General features: G+C 32.0%; 1 protein-coding gene and 1 long non-coding RNA gene across 3 annotated transcripts in view; both read right to left on the bottom strand.

The window, feature by feature from the left end:
• Positions 1-9,679: 9,679 nt before the first annotated feature.
• LOC134247202 (uncharacterized) lies at positions 9,680-10,544 on the bottom strand. Its single transcript, XR_009987781.1, has 3 exons — positions 10,475-10,544; positions 10,086-10,229; positions 9,680-9,809 (listed from the first exon to the last, which is right to left on the bottom strand). It is a non-coding gene; the product is annotated as an uncharacterized LOC134247202 (long non-coding RNA).
• Positions 10,545-12,980: 2,436 nt separating this feature from the next.
• The window catches only part of LOC134247242 (cyclic nucleotide-binding domain-containing protein 2-like), a 29,815-nt gene continuing 24,341 nt past the window's right edge, over positions 12,981-18,454 (bottom strand). For both annotated transcript variants that reach the window (XM_062729605.1, XM_062729606.1), the window contains exons 7-13: positions 17,625-17,854; positions 17,320-17,471; positions 15,369-15,539; positions 14,904-14,986; positions 13,870-13,971; positions 13,481-13,624; positions 12,981-13,206 (exon numbers count right to left, since the gene is read on the bottom strand). In XM_062729605.1, coding sequence (XP_062585589.1) covers positions 13,072-13,206; positions 13,481-13,624; positions 13,870-13,971; positions 14,904-14,986; positions 15,369-15,539; positions 17,320-17,471; positions 17,625-17,854 — 1,017 coding nt within the window. In that variant the 3' untranslated portion in view covers positions 12,981-13,071. The remainder of the gene's footprint in view (positions 13,207-13,480; positions 13,625-13,869; positions 13,972-14,903; positions 14,987-15,368; positions 15,540-17,319; positions 17,472-17,624; positions 17,855-18,454) is intronic.

Raw genomic sequence — 18,454 nt, 5'->3', positions numbered from 1 at the left:
TATTTATTCTATTAATATCATAAATTAATTTATTAAATAATAATTAATAAAGTGAATATCTTACCCGCTAGGACTCCATTATATTTCCATTCATTTCCCCTTGTATTTCCTGTGATTGAACAAGCAACACTCAAAATGTGAATATCACTAGGATTAAGGGATTATGATATTAATTAAAAGCTGTTACTCAATTATGTTATGAAGAACTGGTTAACAGGATTTGTCGTTTATACGTAATGTATAATTTTATGACTGGTTTTGGTGGTCAAAACATTTTAATTAAATTATAAACATACATGTAGTATAAAATGCCCCCTCCTCCAAATAAAAAACATCAAACTAAATTCCGCGCGTGTGCAAGATGTTTATTCCCTTTATGTTGAAATTCAAATTTTAAAATTCCATATACAAATGAATTTAGACATCCTGAAAATCAAGTGATAAATGGTTTTAATAAAGATATTTATGGTTCTTTATAAAATTGCTGAGCTTGTGAACAGATCGGAAATTTCACCTTCGACAAAAAGCTAAGATACAATTTTCATTAACGAGGCCGAGTCTAATTATTTCTGCCCTAGGGATTTTGATAATTTTTTGATAATTAATTTTTAATGTTAGATTTTTTGGTTTAAGGATAAAAAATCGAATGTTTACCACCCCGATTTCTTAGGGGGTTATCTCTCTCTCTCTCTCTCTCTCTCTCTCTCTCTCTCTCTCTCTCTCTCTCTCTAGCAATTTAGATTTTTAATAAAAAATTATACATAGATATGGAAATTTTTAAAAAAAAAATTATACATAGATATGGATATTTTCATCTACATCCATACATCCATACATCCAACTAAATTTAATACATTAAGTAAAAAAACACTTACTGTTAAATAACGCAGTTTGAAACATTCTTCAGCTTCAAGGGGTTTATCGTGTTCGGTTCGAGGTGAACAAGCTCAAAGGTTCATGAGCACAACTAGGAGATAGAGATTAGTTTACCGAGCATTTCCCAGAATGGTATAGTACATAATTCTTTAGGTATTGTGTTTTGTTGACGTATTGTACTTTTAATTAAATGAATCCATATTGGAATTATTTTTTAAAGGAATTTTTGAATTATTTCAAATTATTAAGCTCTATTATGTAACAATTAAATACTTTAATGTTATACAGTAGTCATGAAAAATTAACTGTGTAGCAGTTATATAAACAGACGCTATGCATGTAAATGTGAAATCATTCAAAACTTAATAACACGTTTTTGTAACTTTAATCAATCTTAAACAGTGATTATAATTTCAATTTTGATTTTTATTTCAAATAAAGAAATGTTTACTCAATAACTTCGACAGAAAAGTATTTTATTTTATCAAATGGGGCTCAATATTTCACACTTAAAGCACACTAAAATTTTCTACGCTACAAATGTAATAGAGAAGCTATTAAAACTAGAAGTTAATGGTGCTAGTAACCCTTTTTTTTAAATTTTAATTTGTATTGTTTTGAATAATGAGTTCATCATTCCTATTGCTTGTTTCTTTTTAGATAGTTGAAGATACTTCGCCACAAAAGTACATTCTAAGAAGAAAGGCGAAAATTGTTTTGGACATAAGGTCTGTGAATGTTAAAATTATAAACAAAATCCTCTTGATGGATTATTATATTCGTGACTTTTTTATCTAATAAACATTCAATTGGTAATTTAAATTTTCAAAACAAATCGACATTTATTGCATGCTTAATATGTGCGTGTTGAAATGCTTGATTGATGAATTAACAAATTCTCAACATTTTAATGCAAATGCCAAAAAAAAAAAAAAAAAAAAACATATAAATATGAAATAAAAGATATGTTATCGAAATATGTAGATAAAAACCAGTATTGAATCTCAAAATTTCACTTTAACAATACAAATCATGAGCAGGGCAAACACGGACCTCTCAAACCAGAGGTGGATCAGGTGCCATGGAGAAACAAGCATCCTCTGCCAACCGGTCACACCCGCCGCGTGCTCCTTATCATGATCAGGAAATACAGCGAATTACGAAATAGTGGTAAAGTTTTCAATAGCTTGCTGGATAGCTCAATAGGGTATAGAATTTGGTATAACAAGTATCACATTAGGTCTGAATTTAGGTCATGAGGTTACTCAGGTGTATCATTAATTTTTTACAGGTAAATGTGAGTTGATTTCAATGTTCTTTGAAGCCACATGTATATGTCAATGTATTCTGTTGTAAATAAATGCATTCTTCTTCTTTAATTGCTATTTTTTCAATAAATTTGCAGAATTAAAGAATGACATGTCCCCCCCTTCTCGTAAAAGTTATTGTCTAACAAGGTTAGGAAGTTAGCTTCCCACTCCAATTCTCTCTCAACTCATTGATTATAAATAAACACATAAATATAATAGTAATATAGATAACACGTAATTTTATAATCATATTGAATTTATTAATTATCAGCATCTCTAAACCAAGTAAATTTCTTTATTCAGTAACTCTATGAAAATCTGTTTAAGCTAAGTGTTTTGCAATTCATTTATTCTTTACATCGTTTAATTAAATTGTTATTTTATACTTTTTAAAAATTAGTAAGATAATTTTATAAAGCAGTTAATCTCACAAAATTACTCAGTGATGAGAATTCTCTGAATTCCTTCTTAAAATGTTAAATTTCAAATTTGCAACTTTTTGCATAATTATAGTTTGATCCCTCCATTCTCAACCTCCCCAATATTTTCTCTTGTATTTGGTTTTCAAATACTTTTTTAAAAGCTTTTAAAATTAATCTAACAAGATTATAAAATCTAACCAAATTACCACGGGTGATGAGATTTTAAAGATTACAACAAGTAGTGTATTCACAGTTTTGGAAATATACGGATGCAGGATTGAGCAATTTTGAACAGTTTAATCTAAAGCACATGGTGCTGTTGGTGATGTTTATTGACAAGAATGAAATTTTTGTCCTAAAGAAAAAATTACCCTCTAAACTGAAATTGCTTGCAGGTCACGAACATAGATTAAAAAGGTGTTTGTTTCGGAAGTGACAAAACTTTAAAGCAAGTAGAAAGTACAGTATGCAGAAGATTTATGCATTACTGAAAGAGTTGGCATAAAATTCTACTGAAAAAAATATTTGCAATTAAAGAATAATGCATTTATTTAGAGCAGAACACATGGGTAGATACATGTGGCTTCATACAACATTGAAATCAACTCACATTTACCTGTAAAAACTAATGATACACCTGAGTAACCTCATGACCTAGATTCAAACTTAATGTGATACTTGTTAGACCAAATTCTACACCCTATTGAGCTATCCAGCAAGCTATTGAAAACTTTACCACTATTTCGTAATTCGCTGTAACTGAAAATTCCGTCAATGCTGTGTGTATATAATTACCAACCAATTCCTATGATAGACGTAAATCAGTATTTATTTTACTGACAAACAATTTGGGACATGAAGACAACAAGACTGGTCTTTATACTTTGTCAATAGCTTGCCTCATGAAAGAAACAGTTCGTACGTAGAGCATTATCTTGTATATCGAATCAAATGAGAAACACACACCCTTAATTATGTGCAGGTAATAAGGGTTCATTGTTACTAAATGAAATATAGCGAGGACATAGAACAGTATTTAAGCTCAAAAGTTCATTTCACAAAATAATGTTGCAAATGACAAGGTAAGTAACGAGTTCCGTTTTTATTGATAAAACAGGTGTCAAGGATGTTAAAAAGCCTCGACGTGATTTCAGAATATATTCTTGAACTGTACTCTTAATGAAGCAAGCTTTCACCACGTTGGCATTTTCAAATTACAAGTAATCATATAATGCTGTTATATTGAAAAAGAACAAAGTCATAACCATGCACACTAAACAAGCCTTAACAATCGATAATGAAACAGAGGATAACAACTGTAGCCCGAGACGCATTTCCCGAAATGAGTGAACTTTTTAAATTTGAACTGTCAAGTCATCCTTCTTCTCTGTTTGATAATTCGGGAATGCCATGAGAAGCGCACAAAAGCACCCTTGCAGATGCAATTTGGACGTCGGGTGAATGCGGGATTGATGCCTTACCAGTCAATACTAAATATGTACTGGATGGTGGGTCTTTATTGCACAAATTACCATGGACTTCCAAATCAACATTTGGTGATATATCCAAAATGTATTCAAGATACGTTGCTTCCAAATTTCCAAACTGCATGGTTGTCTTTGATGGTTATTCAAACGGCCCCAGAACCAAAGATGTTGCTCACATCAGACGCTCCAAGGGTCTGACAGGACGTGATGTTTTCTTCAATGAAAATACACCGTTTCGTTCAAAAAAAAGAAGTGTTTCTGTCTAATCCATCAAACAAACAGATATTTATCGAGCTCTTACAGAATGACCTACAAAAGTCAGGATGTTGCACAATAAAGGCAGATTGTTCAAACGACGTTATCGCAAGGAAAAGAAAATAATGTCGCTCTTATTGGAGAAGACACAGACCTTTTAGTGCTTTTATTGCATCATCTGGATCTTGCGGAAAGCAAAGAAGTTTATTTTCTCTCTGATAGAGTTAACAAAACTTGGAAAATATGGGACATTAAAAAGACAAAGATACATTTAACAGACGAAGTTTGCGAGTGTATTTTGTTTTTACATGCATGGACAGGTTGTGACACTACCTCTAGAATATATGGTTTGAGTAAGGGACAAATGTTAAAGAAAGTAAAAGCTAATTCAGCTTATTACAAGGGGGTTTCCTCTTACTTTCTAACAAATTCGTCGATGCCATCTAAAGAAATGCTTGCATCTCAAGGGGAAGAGGTTATAGCTGGTTTGTTTGGCTCTCAAACTTGCGAAGGACTAGATCTACTGAGATTTCGGAAATTTGTCACCAAAACATCCCGTGTTGAAAAACAGGTACAAGTATGCAGTCTCCCACCGACATATGCAGCTGCAATATATCTTGCAATATATTGCAATATAGCTGCAATTTACCAAGTATACCATCAAGTGCAACAATGGATAGTAATAACCTGGAGCCAAAAGACTGGGGATGGAAGTTGGAAAACGGGATTCTGGTCCCCCTGCACCTGAGGAATTACTGAAAATAATTCGCTGTAACTGCAAATCAAATTGTGAATCCAAACGTTGCAACTGTTAACGACATGGTATTGTTTGTTCCATGAGTTGTGGGGAATGCCGTGGTACGAGTTGCTCTAATTCTATTGATGGAGACATTAATTTTGATGATGAATGAGGATCGCTTTATGAACTTTTATCGACTTTAAATCGACTCAAACTATCAACAAATTCAAAAAACCTTATATTTTAAACATTTATTAATTAATTTTTAAAATACTTTCATGTCTATATGTATTTTGATAGTAAAGTCTAAGATAAAAGTTTGTAACAATGAATCAATTGAATTAGTTTTGGACAAATTTGTGACCCAAAACATCATTAGTTTCAATTAAAAAAAAATTATTTCCCTTTAGAGGATTTTGGTGGATTTTTAATTTAAGTATAATATGAAAGTATAGAGGCGTATGCCACAAAAAAATTTTCTGTTGCAATTTGTTTAAGGTCATCCCCCAAATTTTGCTAAATTGACTGGACTATATAGAAAAAAAAAACATTTTAGTAAAAACCAATTTTCATATTTCACTTATTTAATTAAATATTTTACAAGAAAAAGACATTAATGATAATCTAAATACAAATCTTTGTGATAAACATAATGGCTTTAACACTTCAAATGCGAAAATTCCTTACTTATGCTGCAGTATATACCCTATCACCTGCATTATGGGTTTATGTCTTCTGCTTGATTCGATACGCACGACCATGCATGCTCTACGTACGATATATTTTTTTTCAAACTCTCTTAATAAGTAATCTTTTCGTAAGTTCTATGGTCGGTACGATGATTTTGTCAAAAAATACAATTTATCATTAAGTCAAAATTGTTTTCATGTATGTTTTTATACTAATTATTAGGCAATTTTTCATAAACTGAATTGTCGACGTATTATTCCGCTATTTCTCGCTCCTGACAAGGCGGGTGTGACGGTCGGCAAGGAATGGTCACTCCTAGATGGCACCTGACCTCTCCTCTGATTTGTTTCAACAACTTTTCAAGTTGATACTATTTGTTAGCTCCCAATATTTTATGCAAAGAAGAATTTTAAAACTTTGAATGAAAACCATTCCAGACAACATATCAAAATAACAATTATGACCATTGACTTCATATAATATTCATTTCAGCAAAATAAGGACACCAAAAGTTAGCTAAGCCAATGAATGATTTAAAGTTGTAATCACTCAGATTTCAGCAATATTACATTAAGAATGAGTAAAATTAGAAAAATGAAAGGGAAAAACGTACTGTAAAACTTTGGACTGATTATCAAGTAATTAGTTTATTTTTGATTTTTTTTAAATTTATATGTAGCAAAACTATTCTATTCCAATATTTCATTATTAATATAAAAAGATAAAAAAATATAAAAAGTGTTGATGGCCATATCATTTTGTGAGTAAAGAAAAGATTAATCAACCTATTTTCCAAGCAATACACAGGGGTCAGTAGCATGACTTGTGGTTCACTTATTTTATTATCTTAAAGTGAATGATATGTATTAAATTCATTGGTATACATTGTACATAAGAGTTTTATTTTCATTTTCTTTGGTGAAATCTTTTGTTATATCTGAGTAACAATTGTCCTAAGATCAATGCTTCAATATTTCACGCATTTAATGATGACACTATTTTGCTTTGCATGAAAAATTTGGACATTCAGGATATAAAACCATTATATTTACCATTATATAGACTCTGGATTACTTATAGTAGGTTAAAGATGAACCATATGGAGATAACGAACAATATTCAAGATCAAAAGTCCATAAAACAATACAAAACAGGAACAGAGCAAACACGGACCTCCAAAACATCAGAGGTGGGATCAGGTGCCATATGGAAGAGTGAGCATCCCCTGCCGCCGGTCACATCCGCCATGTGCTCCTAGTCATGATCGGGAAATAACGGGAAATCCGTCGTCGATTCAGTGGATTAACAATTAGTATAAAAAAAACCTCAGTCAGCATGTGACTCAATGATGAATTGAATTTGCTGACAAAGTCATTGTATCGATCACAGAACTTACGAAATGATGACTATAAACGAGACTGCTGATATTCTTGTTTCATCAACTTGTTTGTCAATAATTTACCTCGTTTCAGAAATTGTTCATACGAAGAGCATGCTCTTGCGTATCAAATCAACTGAGATATATAAACTCCGTATGCAGGTGATGAAGGTATATTGCTGTATAAATGAGGGAAGATAGAAAAGTTAAAGTCATCACTTTTATCATAGAGCTTGGTTGTTAGATTACCATTATTTTTTACAGGTAAATATCTAAATATGAAACAGATGCGTCAGACTCTATGGTATCTTTTATCTCAAGCTCACCAGGATATATCGTATGGACATAAGAATGGAATTTACAATTGTTGATTTACAATACGTCGTCGATATATCTAAATGTCGAGTAGAAGGCCATAGCAAGTGTTTTCTTCAAGATTTTGCACATATTCTGCTTCATATAAATACAAAAATATTTTAGTAAAATTTTAGCACGCCCTTGTAATCCTTGGATGCATTTTTTTTTTTTACAAAACCATGTTATATAGTAAGATGAAAACATAGGTAATCAGAGATTACAGAGCTCACCTACGAATGTTGTCTTTAAGTAAGACAAAGTCACACAATTACACAACAAAGAGTATACATCCAAAAATGCAAAATTTTTGAAATTTTGATACTTTGGAATAGACCCACATAAAAACTTAAAACTAATTTTCATCCCTTGATGCATCATTTGTGCAACTGGTTTATATAAGCCTTATAGTTTCTTGGTAATAGACCTGTACCCATAATTTTTACCTGGTCCATTATCTGGAAAATGTATGTTGAATTCAGCATCGGAAGCAAGTCCATTAGTGTACATCCTAAGATGTATCATTAATGCAGGTTTGCACAACATAGGGCTCATAGTTATTTGGAAATGAAACCTGCATAAAAATTTAACCTCTTCACTCATCAAGAAAATGTAGGTCAGATTCAGCATCCGAAGCAAGTACGTACGTCTGGTAGTATGCATACCAAGATGTATCATCCATGCAAGTTTGGTCATTAAAGAGCTCATAGTTACTTGGAAATGAATCCTGCACCAAAAAATTTAACCTGTTCACTCAAGCGGAAAATGTAGGCCAGATTCAGCATCCGAAGCAAGTCTGGTAGTATGCATCCTAAGATGTACCATCCTTGCAAGTTTGGTCATTATAGGGCTATTAGTAACTTGGAAATGAAACCTGCACCAAAAACTTTAAACTGTTCACTCATCCGGAAAATGTAGGTCACGATTCAGCATCCAAAGCAAGTCTGGTAGTATGCATCCTAAGATGTATCATCCATGCAAGTTTAGTCATTATAGAGCTTAGTTCCTTGGAAATGGAGCATAAAAAATTTAACCTGTTCACTCAAGCGGAAAATGTAGGCCAGATTCAGCATCCAAAGCAAGTCTGGTAGTATGCATCCTAAGATGTACCATCCTTGCAAGTTTGGTCATTATAGGGCTATTAGTAACTTGGAAATGAAACCTTTTTGTTCACTCATGCTGTATGGCAGAACAAAAAGCCTATTGCATCCTTAATGTATCATCCATGCAAGTTTGGTCAACATAGGGCTTATAGTTCCTTGGAAATGAGAAATGCACCAAATTCTTGAACCTGTTCACTCATGCGGAAAATGTAGGTCATATTCAGCACCCGAAGCAAGCCATTTAGTGTGCATCCTTAGATGTATCATCCATGCAAGTTTGGTCAACATAGGGCTTGTAGTTCCTTGGAAATGAGACCTACACCAAAAATGTTAACCTGCTCCAAAACATTAACCTGGTCATTCCTTTGCTGAAATTACAGCATCTGAAACTTTGACTGGTACAATGAAACACACTAGAAGGATCTTCCATGCATGTCTTATCAATATAGGACATAGAAGTACTTAAAAAGAAATCTGCTCCAAAAACTTAACCTTAACCTGGGACGCCGACGCTTAGGGTATTACATAAGCTCCCCCAACTTCGTTGAGGTGCGTTAAAAATGAAGACAAAGTTTTTATAATTTTATTTAAAATATTTTATTATAAAAATATCTTTAATATTATTGCACTTTCGTCATGTTAAAATTCATTAAAATCCACTTAATAGACAAGTTATTTTAATCATGAACTAACAACATAAAATTTTAATTTATAATTTAGGTCTATCATAGGTGAACACTTTAAAAAAATTTAATGTATACAAAATACAAAAAAAACCATTTTAACTGGGGTTTTTTATCCATGATAAGGACGGAAACACACACCTTTTCTTTCGGCCATCGCCGTCAGATATGTCTACACAAAGGATTCAATAATATTAATTATATAATAAAATTTCAATATCTGAGTAGATCTAGATGAAAGTTAACTGTGATGAGCTTTTCACTTCTTTTCTCTCCCACTGTCTGCACTTAGTTGTTAGTTTAATGCTTTCAATTTTCAATTCTATGTTCTATGTTCTATATTCTATGTTCTACAACTTCATATGGTTGTTTCAAATTCAGAAGAAGTGGGCGTCATTGTGGGTTTTCTGGTGAACCTTGTGGTTGACTACAGTGAGCGCTTTGTATGCTTCCCAATTTGTGCTGTCCTGTAATTTCCGCTGCAGGCTTTCCTCAGAAGGTATTGGTTGAAGCTGTAGACAAAAATAATCGTAAGTTCAAAATACTTACCATATTTTAAAAAAAAATTATGTGTGTTTTTTTAACTTCGCAATGCAAACACTGCCTATGTTATAAGACAGTCACAGTATTTTTGTATCCAAAACTGAAATATGCATGTTGCTTCTACACCTAGATACTCAATGTTTCCACAACTGTATTTGTATCTGAATGCTATATGTTAGTAGCTGTTGATACAATGGATAGTCAGTGTAGCAAAAAGGATTATATTCATGCTCTCTGTCTCTTACCGTTCTCCGTATTCTTTTTGCCTCTTCATCAGTTAAATATTGTTGGAAAAACTTCCTATTGATTAAGATGCATTCTGCTCCATCAGAAACCAGAATAGTGCTGGTAGTTTTCCCAATGCGACCAAAGGCAACTTGTTCAACACCCTTTTACATTATAAAAACAATCTCATATTTAAATTTCAAAGACTACTATAGTATTCAAACATATTGATTTTGCCTCTGGCCTATCTGTGCTTTATTTTGTTTATTTATCTTTAAAATTGAAACCAACTCTGTGTGAAACAGTTTTCAAGAGATTTTTCTCTATTTTTAATTAAAATTTGCAAATAAAGTTTTACATTGTTGAAACAGATTCTTGATTATACAGTCGTGTAATCTGACAAACTTACGAAAGTTTCTCTTGGTCCTAATTTCTGTATCTGTACGTAAACCGTGTCTGGTTTGTGACGTTTCGATGCACTTTCTGGCTCGGAAACCTTTGGGGATGTTCTCTATCAAACAAGTTTAAACCTTTATTAGTAGTTAAAAGTAGACTTTAATTGTTAGTTTCCATCATGTAACATTTCCAATGTAATGTTTTATTCTCCTACATAATATATTACAAGACTACACTAATGCTAAATAAATACTGGGATAGTTTAGATTTAAAATACATATAGGTTGTTAGGTCTGAGACTGTGAGAGAATTACCTGAAAAATATGAACATAATCAATTATAAGCATGTCGACTACTTAACAAAAGTGCAAAGATTATATCTAATTTTTTAATCGTTGTATTTTTTACTCTAAACTTGTGAATATACAGGCAACTGGTATTAGGCAGATACTAAATGAAGTGGCTTAGTCAAAAATAAAAACCGTTGTTTATATTGTGAAGCAGTAAATATTTAAATATGAAACAGATGCATCAGACTCTATGGTATCTTTTATCTCAAGCTCACCAGGATATATCGTATGGACATAAGAATGGAATTTACAATTGTTGATTTACAATACGTCGTCGATATATCTAAATGTCGAGTAGAAGGCCACAGCAAGTGTTTTCTTCAAGATTTTGCACATATTCTGCTTCATTTAAATACAAAAATATTTAAGTAAAATTTTAGCACGCCCTTGTAATCCTTGGATGCATTTTTTTTTTACAAAACCATGTTATATAGTAAGATGAAAACATAGGTAATCAGAGATTACAGAGCTCACCTAAACGAATGTTGTCTTTAAGTAAGGCAAAGTCACACAATTACACAACAAAGAGTATACATCCAAAAATGCAAAATTTTTGAAATTTTGATCTGATACTTTGGAATAGACCTATATTCAAACTAGTTCATCCCCTGATACATCATTTGTGCAAGTTTGGTTTATATAAGCCTTATAGTTTCTTGGTAATAGACCTGCACCCATAATTGTTACCTGGTCCATTATCTGGAAAATGTATGTTGAATTCAGCATCGGAAGCAAGTCCATTAGTGTACATCCTAAGATGTATCATCCATGCAGTTTTGCACAACATAGGGCTCATAGTTATTTGGAAATGAAACCTGCATAAAAATTTAACCTCTTCACTCATCCAGAAAATGTAGGTCAGATTCAGCATCCGAAGCAAGTACGTACGTCTGGTAGTATGCATCCTAAGATGTACCATCCTTGCAAGTTTGGCCATTATAGGGCTAATAGTAACTTGGAAATGAAACCTGCACCAAAAACTTTAAACTGTTCACTCATCCGGAAAATGTAGGTCAGATTTAGCATCCGAAGCAAGTCTGGTATTATGCATCCTTAGATGTATCATCCATGCAAGTTTGGTCAACATAGGGCTTATAGTTCCTAGGAAATGAGACCTGCACCAAAAACTTTAAACTGTTCACTCAACCGGAAAACGTAGGTCAGATTCAGTATCCGAAACAAGTCTGGTAGTGTGCATCCTTAGAGGTATCATCCATGCATGTTTGGTCAACATAGGGCTTATAGTTACTTAGAAATGAGAACTGCACCAAAAACATTACCTGTTCACTCATGCGGAAAATGTATGGCAGATTCAGCATCCGAAGCAAGCCTGGTAGTCTGCATCCTTAGATGTATCATCCATGCAAGTTTGGTCAACATAGGGCTTATAGTTCCTTGGAAATGAGAAATGCACCAAATTCTTGAACCTGTTCACTCATGCAAAATGTTTGCACCCGTGGTAGTGTGCATCCTTAGATGTATCATCCATGCAAGTTTGGTCAACATAGGGCTTGTAGTTCCTTGGAAATGAGACCTACACCAAAAATGTTAACCTGCTCCAAAAACATTAACCTGGTCATTCCTTTCCTGAAATTACAGCATCTGAAATTTTGACTGGTACAATGAAACACACTAGAAGCATCTTTCATGCATGTCTTATCAATATAGGACATAGAAGTACTTCAAAAGAAATCTGCTCCAAAAAAACTTAACGTTAACCTGGGACGCCGACGCTGAGGGTATTACATAAGCTCCTCCACCTTCGTTGAGGTGTGTTAAAAATGAAGACAAAGTTTTTATAATTTTATTTAAAATATTTTATTATAAAAATATCTTTAATATTATTGCACTTTCGTCATGTTAAAATTCATTAAAATCCACTTAATAGACAAGTTATTTTAATCATGAACTAACAACATAAAATTTTAATTTATAATTTAGGTCTATCATAGGTGAACACTTTAAAAAAATTTAATGTATACAAAAAACAAAAAAAAACATTTTAACTGGGTTTTTTAATCCATGATAAGGACGGAAACACACACCTTTTCTTTTGGCCATCGCCGTCAGATATGTCTACACAAAGGATTCAATAATATTACACTGTAATTATATAATAAAATTTCAATATCTGAGTAGATCTAGATGAAAGTTAACTGTGATGAGCTTTTCACTTCTTTTTTCTCCCACTGTCTGCACTTAGTTGTTAGTTTAATGCTTTCAATTTTCAATTCTGCAACTTCATATGATTGTTTTAAATTCAGAAGAAGTGGGCGTCATTGTGGGTTTTCTGGTGAACCTTGTGGTTGACTACAGTGAGTGCTTTGTATGCTTCCCAATTCGTGCTGTCCTGTAATTTCCGCTGCAAGCTTTCCTCAGAAGGTATTGGTTGAAGCTGTAGACAAAAATAATTGTAATTTAAAAATACTTTACCATATGTAAAAAAAAATTATGTATTTTTTTAACTTCGCAGTGCAAACACTGCCTATATTATAAGACAGTCACAGTACTTTTGTATCCAAAACTCAAATATGCATGTTGCTTCTACACCTAGATACTCAATGTTTCCACAACTGTATTTGTATCTGAATGCTATATGTTAGTAGCTGTTTATACAATGGATAGTCAGTGTAGCAAAAAGAATTATATTCATGCTCTCTGTCTCTTACCGTTCTCCGTATTCTTTTTGCCTCTTCATCAGTTAAATATTGTTGGAAAAACTTCCTATTGATTAAGATGCATTCTGCTCCATCAGAAACCAGAATAGTGCTGGTAGTTTTCCCAATGCGACCAAAGGCAACTTGTTCAACACCCTTTTACATTATAAAAACAATCTCATATTTAAATTTCAAAGACTACTATAGTATTCAAACATATTGATTTTGCCTCTGGCCTATCTGTGCTTTATTTTGTTTATTTATCTTTAAAATTGAAACCAACTCTGTGTGAAACAGTTTTCAAGAGATTTTTCTCTATTTTTAATTAAAATTTGCAAATAAAGTTTTACATTGTTGAAACAGATTCTTGATTATACAGTCGTGTAATTTGACAAACTTACGAAAGTTTCTCTTGGTCCTAATTTCTGTATTTGTACGTAAACCGTGTCTGGTTTGTGACGTTTAGATGCACTTTCTGGCTCGGAAACCTTTGGGGATGTTCTCTATGAAACAAGTTTAAACCTTTATTAGTAGTTAAGAGTAGACTTTAATTGTTAGTTTCCATCATTTAACATTTCTAATGAAATGTTTTATTTTCCTACATAATATATTACAAGACTACACTAATGCTTAAATACTAAATACTGGGATAGTTCAGATTTAAAATACATATAGGTTGTTAGGTCTGAGACAGTGAGAGAAAAACCTGAAAAATATGAACATAATCAATTATAAGCATGTCGACTACTTAACAAAAGTGCAAAGATTATATCTAATTTTTTTAATCGTTGTATTTTTACTCTAAACTTGTGAATAAACAGGCAACTGGTATTGGGCAGATACTAAATGAAGTGGCTTAGTCAAAAATAAAAACTGTTGTTTACATTGTGAAGCATATGCAAGGGAGTATTAACAAACGAACTTAATATCTACATACTAGTACTTTTATTACATTGAAATACTTAAGGAATTGTATTTTATGATCTTTTTTTCACACAAAACATCTACTGATACAATGCATATTATTTCTAATCGTGAATTATAGATTCATCTTTCTATCCTATGAGCGCATAAAAAAGATATTTAAAGAACTTCAAATTGCTAAATCATGATTTTCTTATTACGTAAATTCTAAGACCTATCACCACTTAAGAATTAAGACTTCAATTACGTATTAAGCTAGTTGACACCTTGAACAGACTTCATTGAAACAGTAATTCAGTTGTTAACCTTTTCTCCTAATATAATCCACAGCGATTATGTTTTATTCTATAAATGGGAAAATTAAGAAGATCAATTTTAATACATTTAGCAACCCTTTTCATTTTCTTCTCTACAGAGTTAAGTCATGTCTATTTATAAAAGAGCCAACCTAATATTCTAATAGTTTACTCTAAGCCAATTTCACGACCTTATTTTTTATAGTTCAGTTTACCTTTCCCCATTTAGACGTATAGGTATGTTTCTGAATAAAGATTTGGTCCAACAGTTTCTGATGTTCTTCATGTTCTGTTGAATCTAAAATCAACATAAAATTCAGCCCATTATCGAGATACTGCAAAAATTGATTTCATTGAAAATGATATCTCTGGAACTTTGATATTTTTATACTTTAAAAGTGGTTTTTTTGCATGGGGAAATTTGTAAACTTTAATATACACTGTAAGTTTTGGAGTCGTGTTAAGTTCACACAGGCGTATAGTCACAAAAAAAATCAAATTCTGAATTACATGTCATTATGAAATACATGTACATGCCTGCGTATATTACAGCTACGAGATACATATTAAGTTTTATTTGTTTAAAAAAACGTACTAAATGACAGAATAGATATTCACTTTTACAGATGTAATGAATCATTCTTATCATTTAATTTTGATATTTTACATGGTCGTCATACCCTCAGGATAAGGTTTGTGAAGAATGTCAGAGAGATGCTGTATTGTACATTTATGTTTCTGGGGGCGTGGTGTGCCATACGATGAGTCCGAGCGTGGAGATTTGTCAGATGATAAGGAAGATGACGATAACGATGTCTTGGAAGACTTTGGTGAGGATATTGGAGGGAGACCTGAAAGAAGACCGGTGATACAGAACTCTAAATACTCGTTAAGTCGAGGAAACTTACAATGCAAGGCTTTGTTCTCATTTCCATATGTCGAGAAAAAAAACAAATCCGAGAGAAATTCTTTTAAATGAACAAGACTTGAAACCTCAAAAGAAAGAATATGATTTGCTAAACAAAAGCTGAAAATACCTGTATTCTTAAACAATTCTAGAACAGTTCTAAGAAATCTTCTAATTAGAAATGTTCAGGATTTTAAATAGATTAACTTTTTTAGATTGCCAGTTAGTATATCTTTAGACCTTCGCAAAACTTTTAATTTATCACTGTAAAAAGATTGCTATCAAGTATTCAAAAATAATTTATAATAAATTTAATAAATAAACGTTATCAAGCAATGTGTAAATAAAGATTATCTAAATTAACACATATCCTCTGCACCATAAAATATTACATAGCTGATCTTAAGGTAGTCCGATCCTCAGGTTTATATAATTAGCAGTTAAGTAATCAAAAATACTCATAAAAGTATCTCTGAATCCACAAAGTTATGTAATTTTATCCACAGTATTTCTTTAAAATCAAAGATTAAAGTTAATTATATTATATAGGAAAAATTGTCAAATCTCCAATATTTTTTGCAGAAAAAGCGAATTGGAATATAAGCGATGTATTTTCTTATTGTAAATTGATCAACAAATATATTTTAGGTTAAAAAACAATAGGTATCCAGGCATTTAGAGAAACTGCTATGATTTTTATACTTATTTGGTATTTTTCGTATTCTATTTCCGTCATGTATTCTATAATACTTAGTGTAAAAGGCTTTTGCTATCATTGCAAGACACAACAAATCACTTATTTCATATCATGCTAATGAGCATTGGTATTTAAGGCTGGATTCAAGAAAATCATATTTCTAAAAAACTGCATTAATTTTTTTCCTTTTATAGGGTACAAATGTCAACTTTTATAAGACCTTTTCTAAAATTCAAAAAAGCCTTGAATCTTATAAAGATGAATAAAATGAACATTGTTGCATGAAAAAAAATTAATTTTCAAGCTTCATTTTGATGCATTTCAAATTAAATATGAATTTTTGGAGTTATCCTTCCTAGCTGAGGATCGGATATCCTTAAGACGAACAGGATATTTAACCTTTGATGTGCAAATATCAATATATATTGATTTAATAAAAAAAAAGTGTATACTTTTTGATTATAGCGATACCTTTCATTTCACAAAGAAAGGTTCTGATTTTATAAATTTAATAGCAGTATTGTAATCAATATCCTAATGATTTTAGGTCCATAAACATTCATATTAATTATTAAAGATCTATGTGATTTAGCAAGGAAATGCACAATAACTTTCTCCTGTTCTTTTATTTCATATTCCAGGCTTCAAATTCCAACGCCTAGTAATGTCATATAGAAAAAAAATAAATGATTTTATCTGTTTGAGGTAAAAATAATGATTAAAAAACGTACAAAATCAATTAAATAAAAACTCTCTCAAAGATTTGCATTAAAGAAATCAACGCCGTCTTGTAACATCCCAAATATATAAATGAAAAAATCATGGTTTCAATTATCTATTATGGTCTCACTCTCAAAGAAGTTAATAAATTTAAACGTTAACAAGCGATTCAAACGCCCGCCACTTTCATGTTTATCAAATCAAATATTCGAAAATTTATTTCCATCAGAATCAATCAGATGAACATTATTTTTTTTTAATTCCATACTGTAATGAAACACAAATCATTATTTTCTGAAATACTTACGTAGCAGTGACCTTGTTAACTTTTGGCTAGACAATAATCCTGGTATATTTGGTTTGGCTGAATGTAGGGATTTTAGGACCCTACACGACCCTGTTTTGATGATGTAGACCCAGTCACTAATGTTACTGTCCTTACACAACAAAAGTCCTCTCCTGTTAAAAAATTACAATAAAAAATATATAACCAAACTTTCAAATGCTATCAAATTCATTATTAAAATTGCATTCTGGCTATTTTTTTTTTCAACAAATCAGACATCAACCTGATCAAAATCTAGCAATCTTGAAATACCTGAATAAAATTACCTAAAGTAAGTAAAACAACAAATCTTGGTGTCGTGATATGGCAATTTTTCTATTGGCCATCCTTTCAGGAGGTGGACCGTCCGCAGGAAGCGGATGTGCTCAGGCTCCTGATCTTTATCCATGGGCATGAATATATCCACAAAGTCCTCTCTTCCTACCGCTAGAAGCTCCACACTATTCTTACAGGTGACCGTGGCGCTCCTCTTCGCGCCGTGCATAAGCGCCAACTCCTACAGTAAAAAGTTCTGTTTTCAATCAATTTTGAAGTTATGCTGCAAAAAAGATTTCCATCCCAATCGATAAGACTTGAGAGCAAAAATCTTTACACTCTTCCAGGGTAACTGGTTAAAATCTTAGTAACAATGCAAATCAAACTCTGCATGTGGCAGTTTGCTTTCAATTGATATCGATAGGAATATAACATATATTATGCTGCGATATGTCCTTATAAAAAGCCTACTGAATGATAGATAGCGCGCTAATACAGCTCATCAATACTTCTGACGAAAACTTCTTATAATGGTAATTAAAACTGTCAAAATAAAGAGTTTTCGTATTGTAAATAACGTCAAAACATGTCGGTAAATTTTCCAATCTAACGCAACGAAATAAATCTATGGTATTGAATTCCTAATTTACTCTCAATAGTTCCTCTACAACTTATTTTAAATGTTTTGAAACATGACAGATGCGTTATTGAACTTTAATTCACCTCCCTTATAAATCTGGCTTTAACGTGTCTTTGATGGTTAGGTCCTGGACTACTTTGTTTTACTTCTTTGATCGTAAAGTGACATTTTTAAACTTTAAATATCACCATTTCATGTATT

Source organism: Saccostrea cucullata, unplaced genomic scaffold, assembly GCF_032062105.1.
Source record: "Saccostrea cucullata isolate Sc308-1 unplaced genomic scaffold, CSIRO_AGI_Scuc_v1 ctg38, whole genome shotgun sequence".
NCBI lineage: Eukaryota > Metazoa > Mollusca > Bivalvia > Ostreida > Ostreidae > Saccostrea > Saccostrea cuccullata.
Note: the sequence above shows the minus strand (reverse complement) of the source record. Positions and strands in the feature narration are given on the sequence as shown.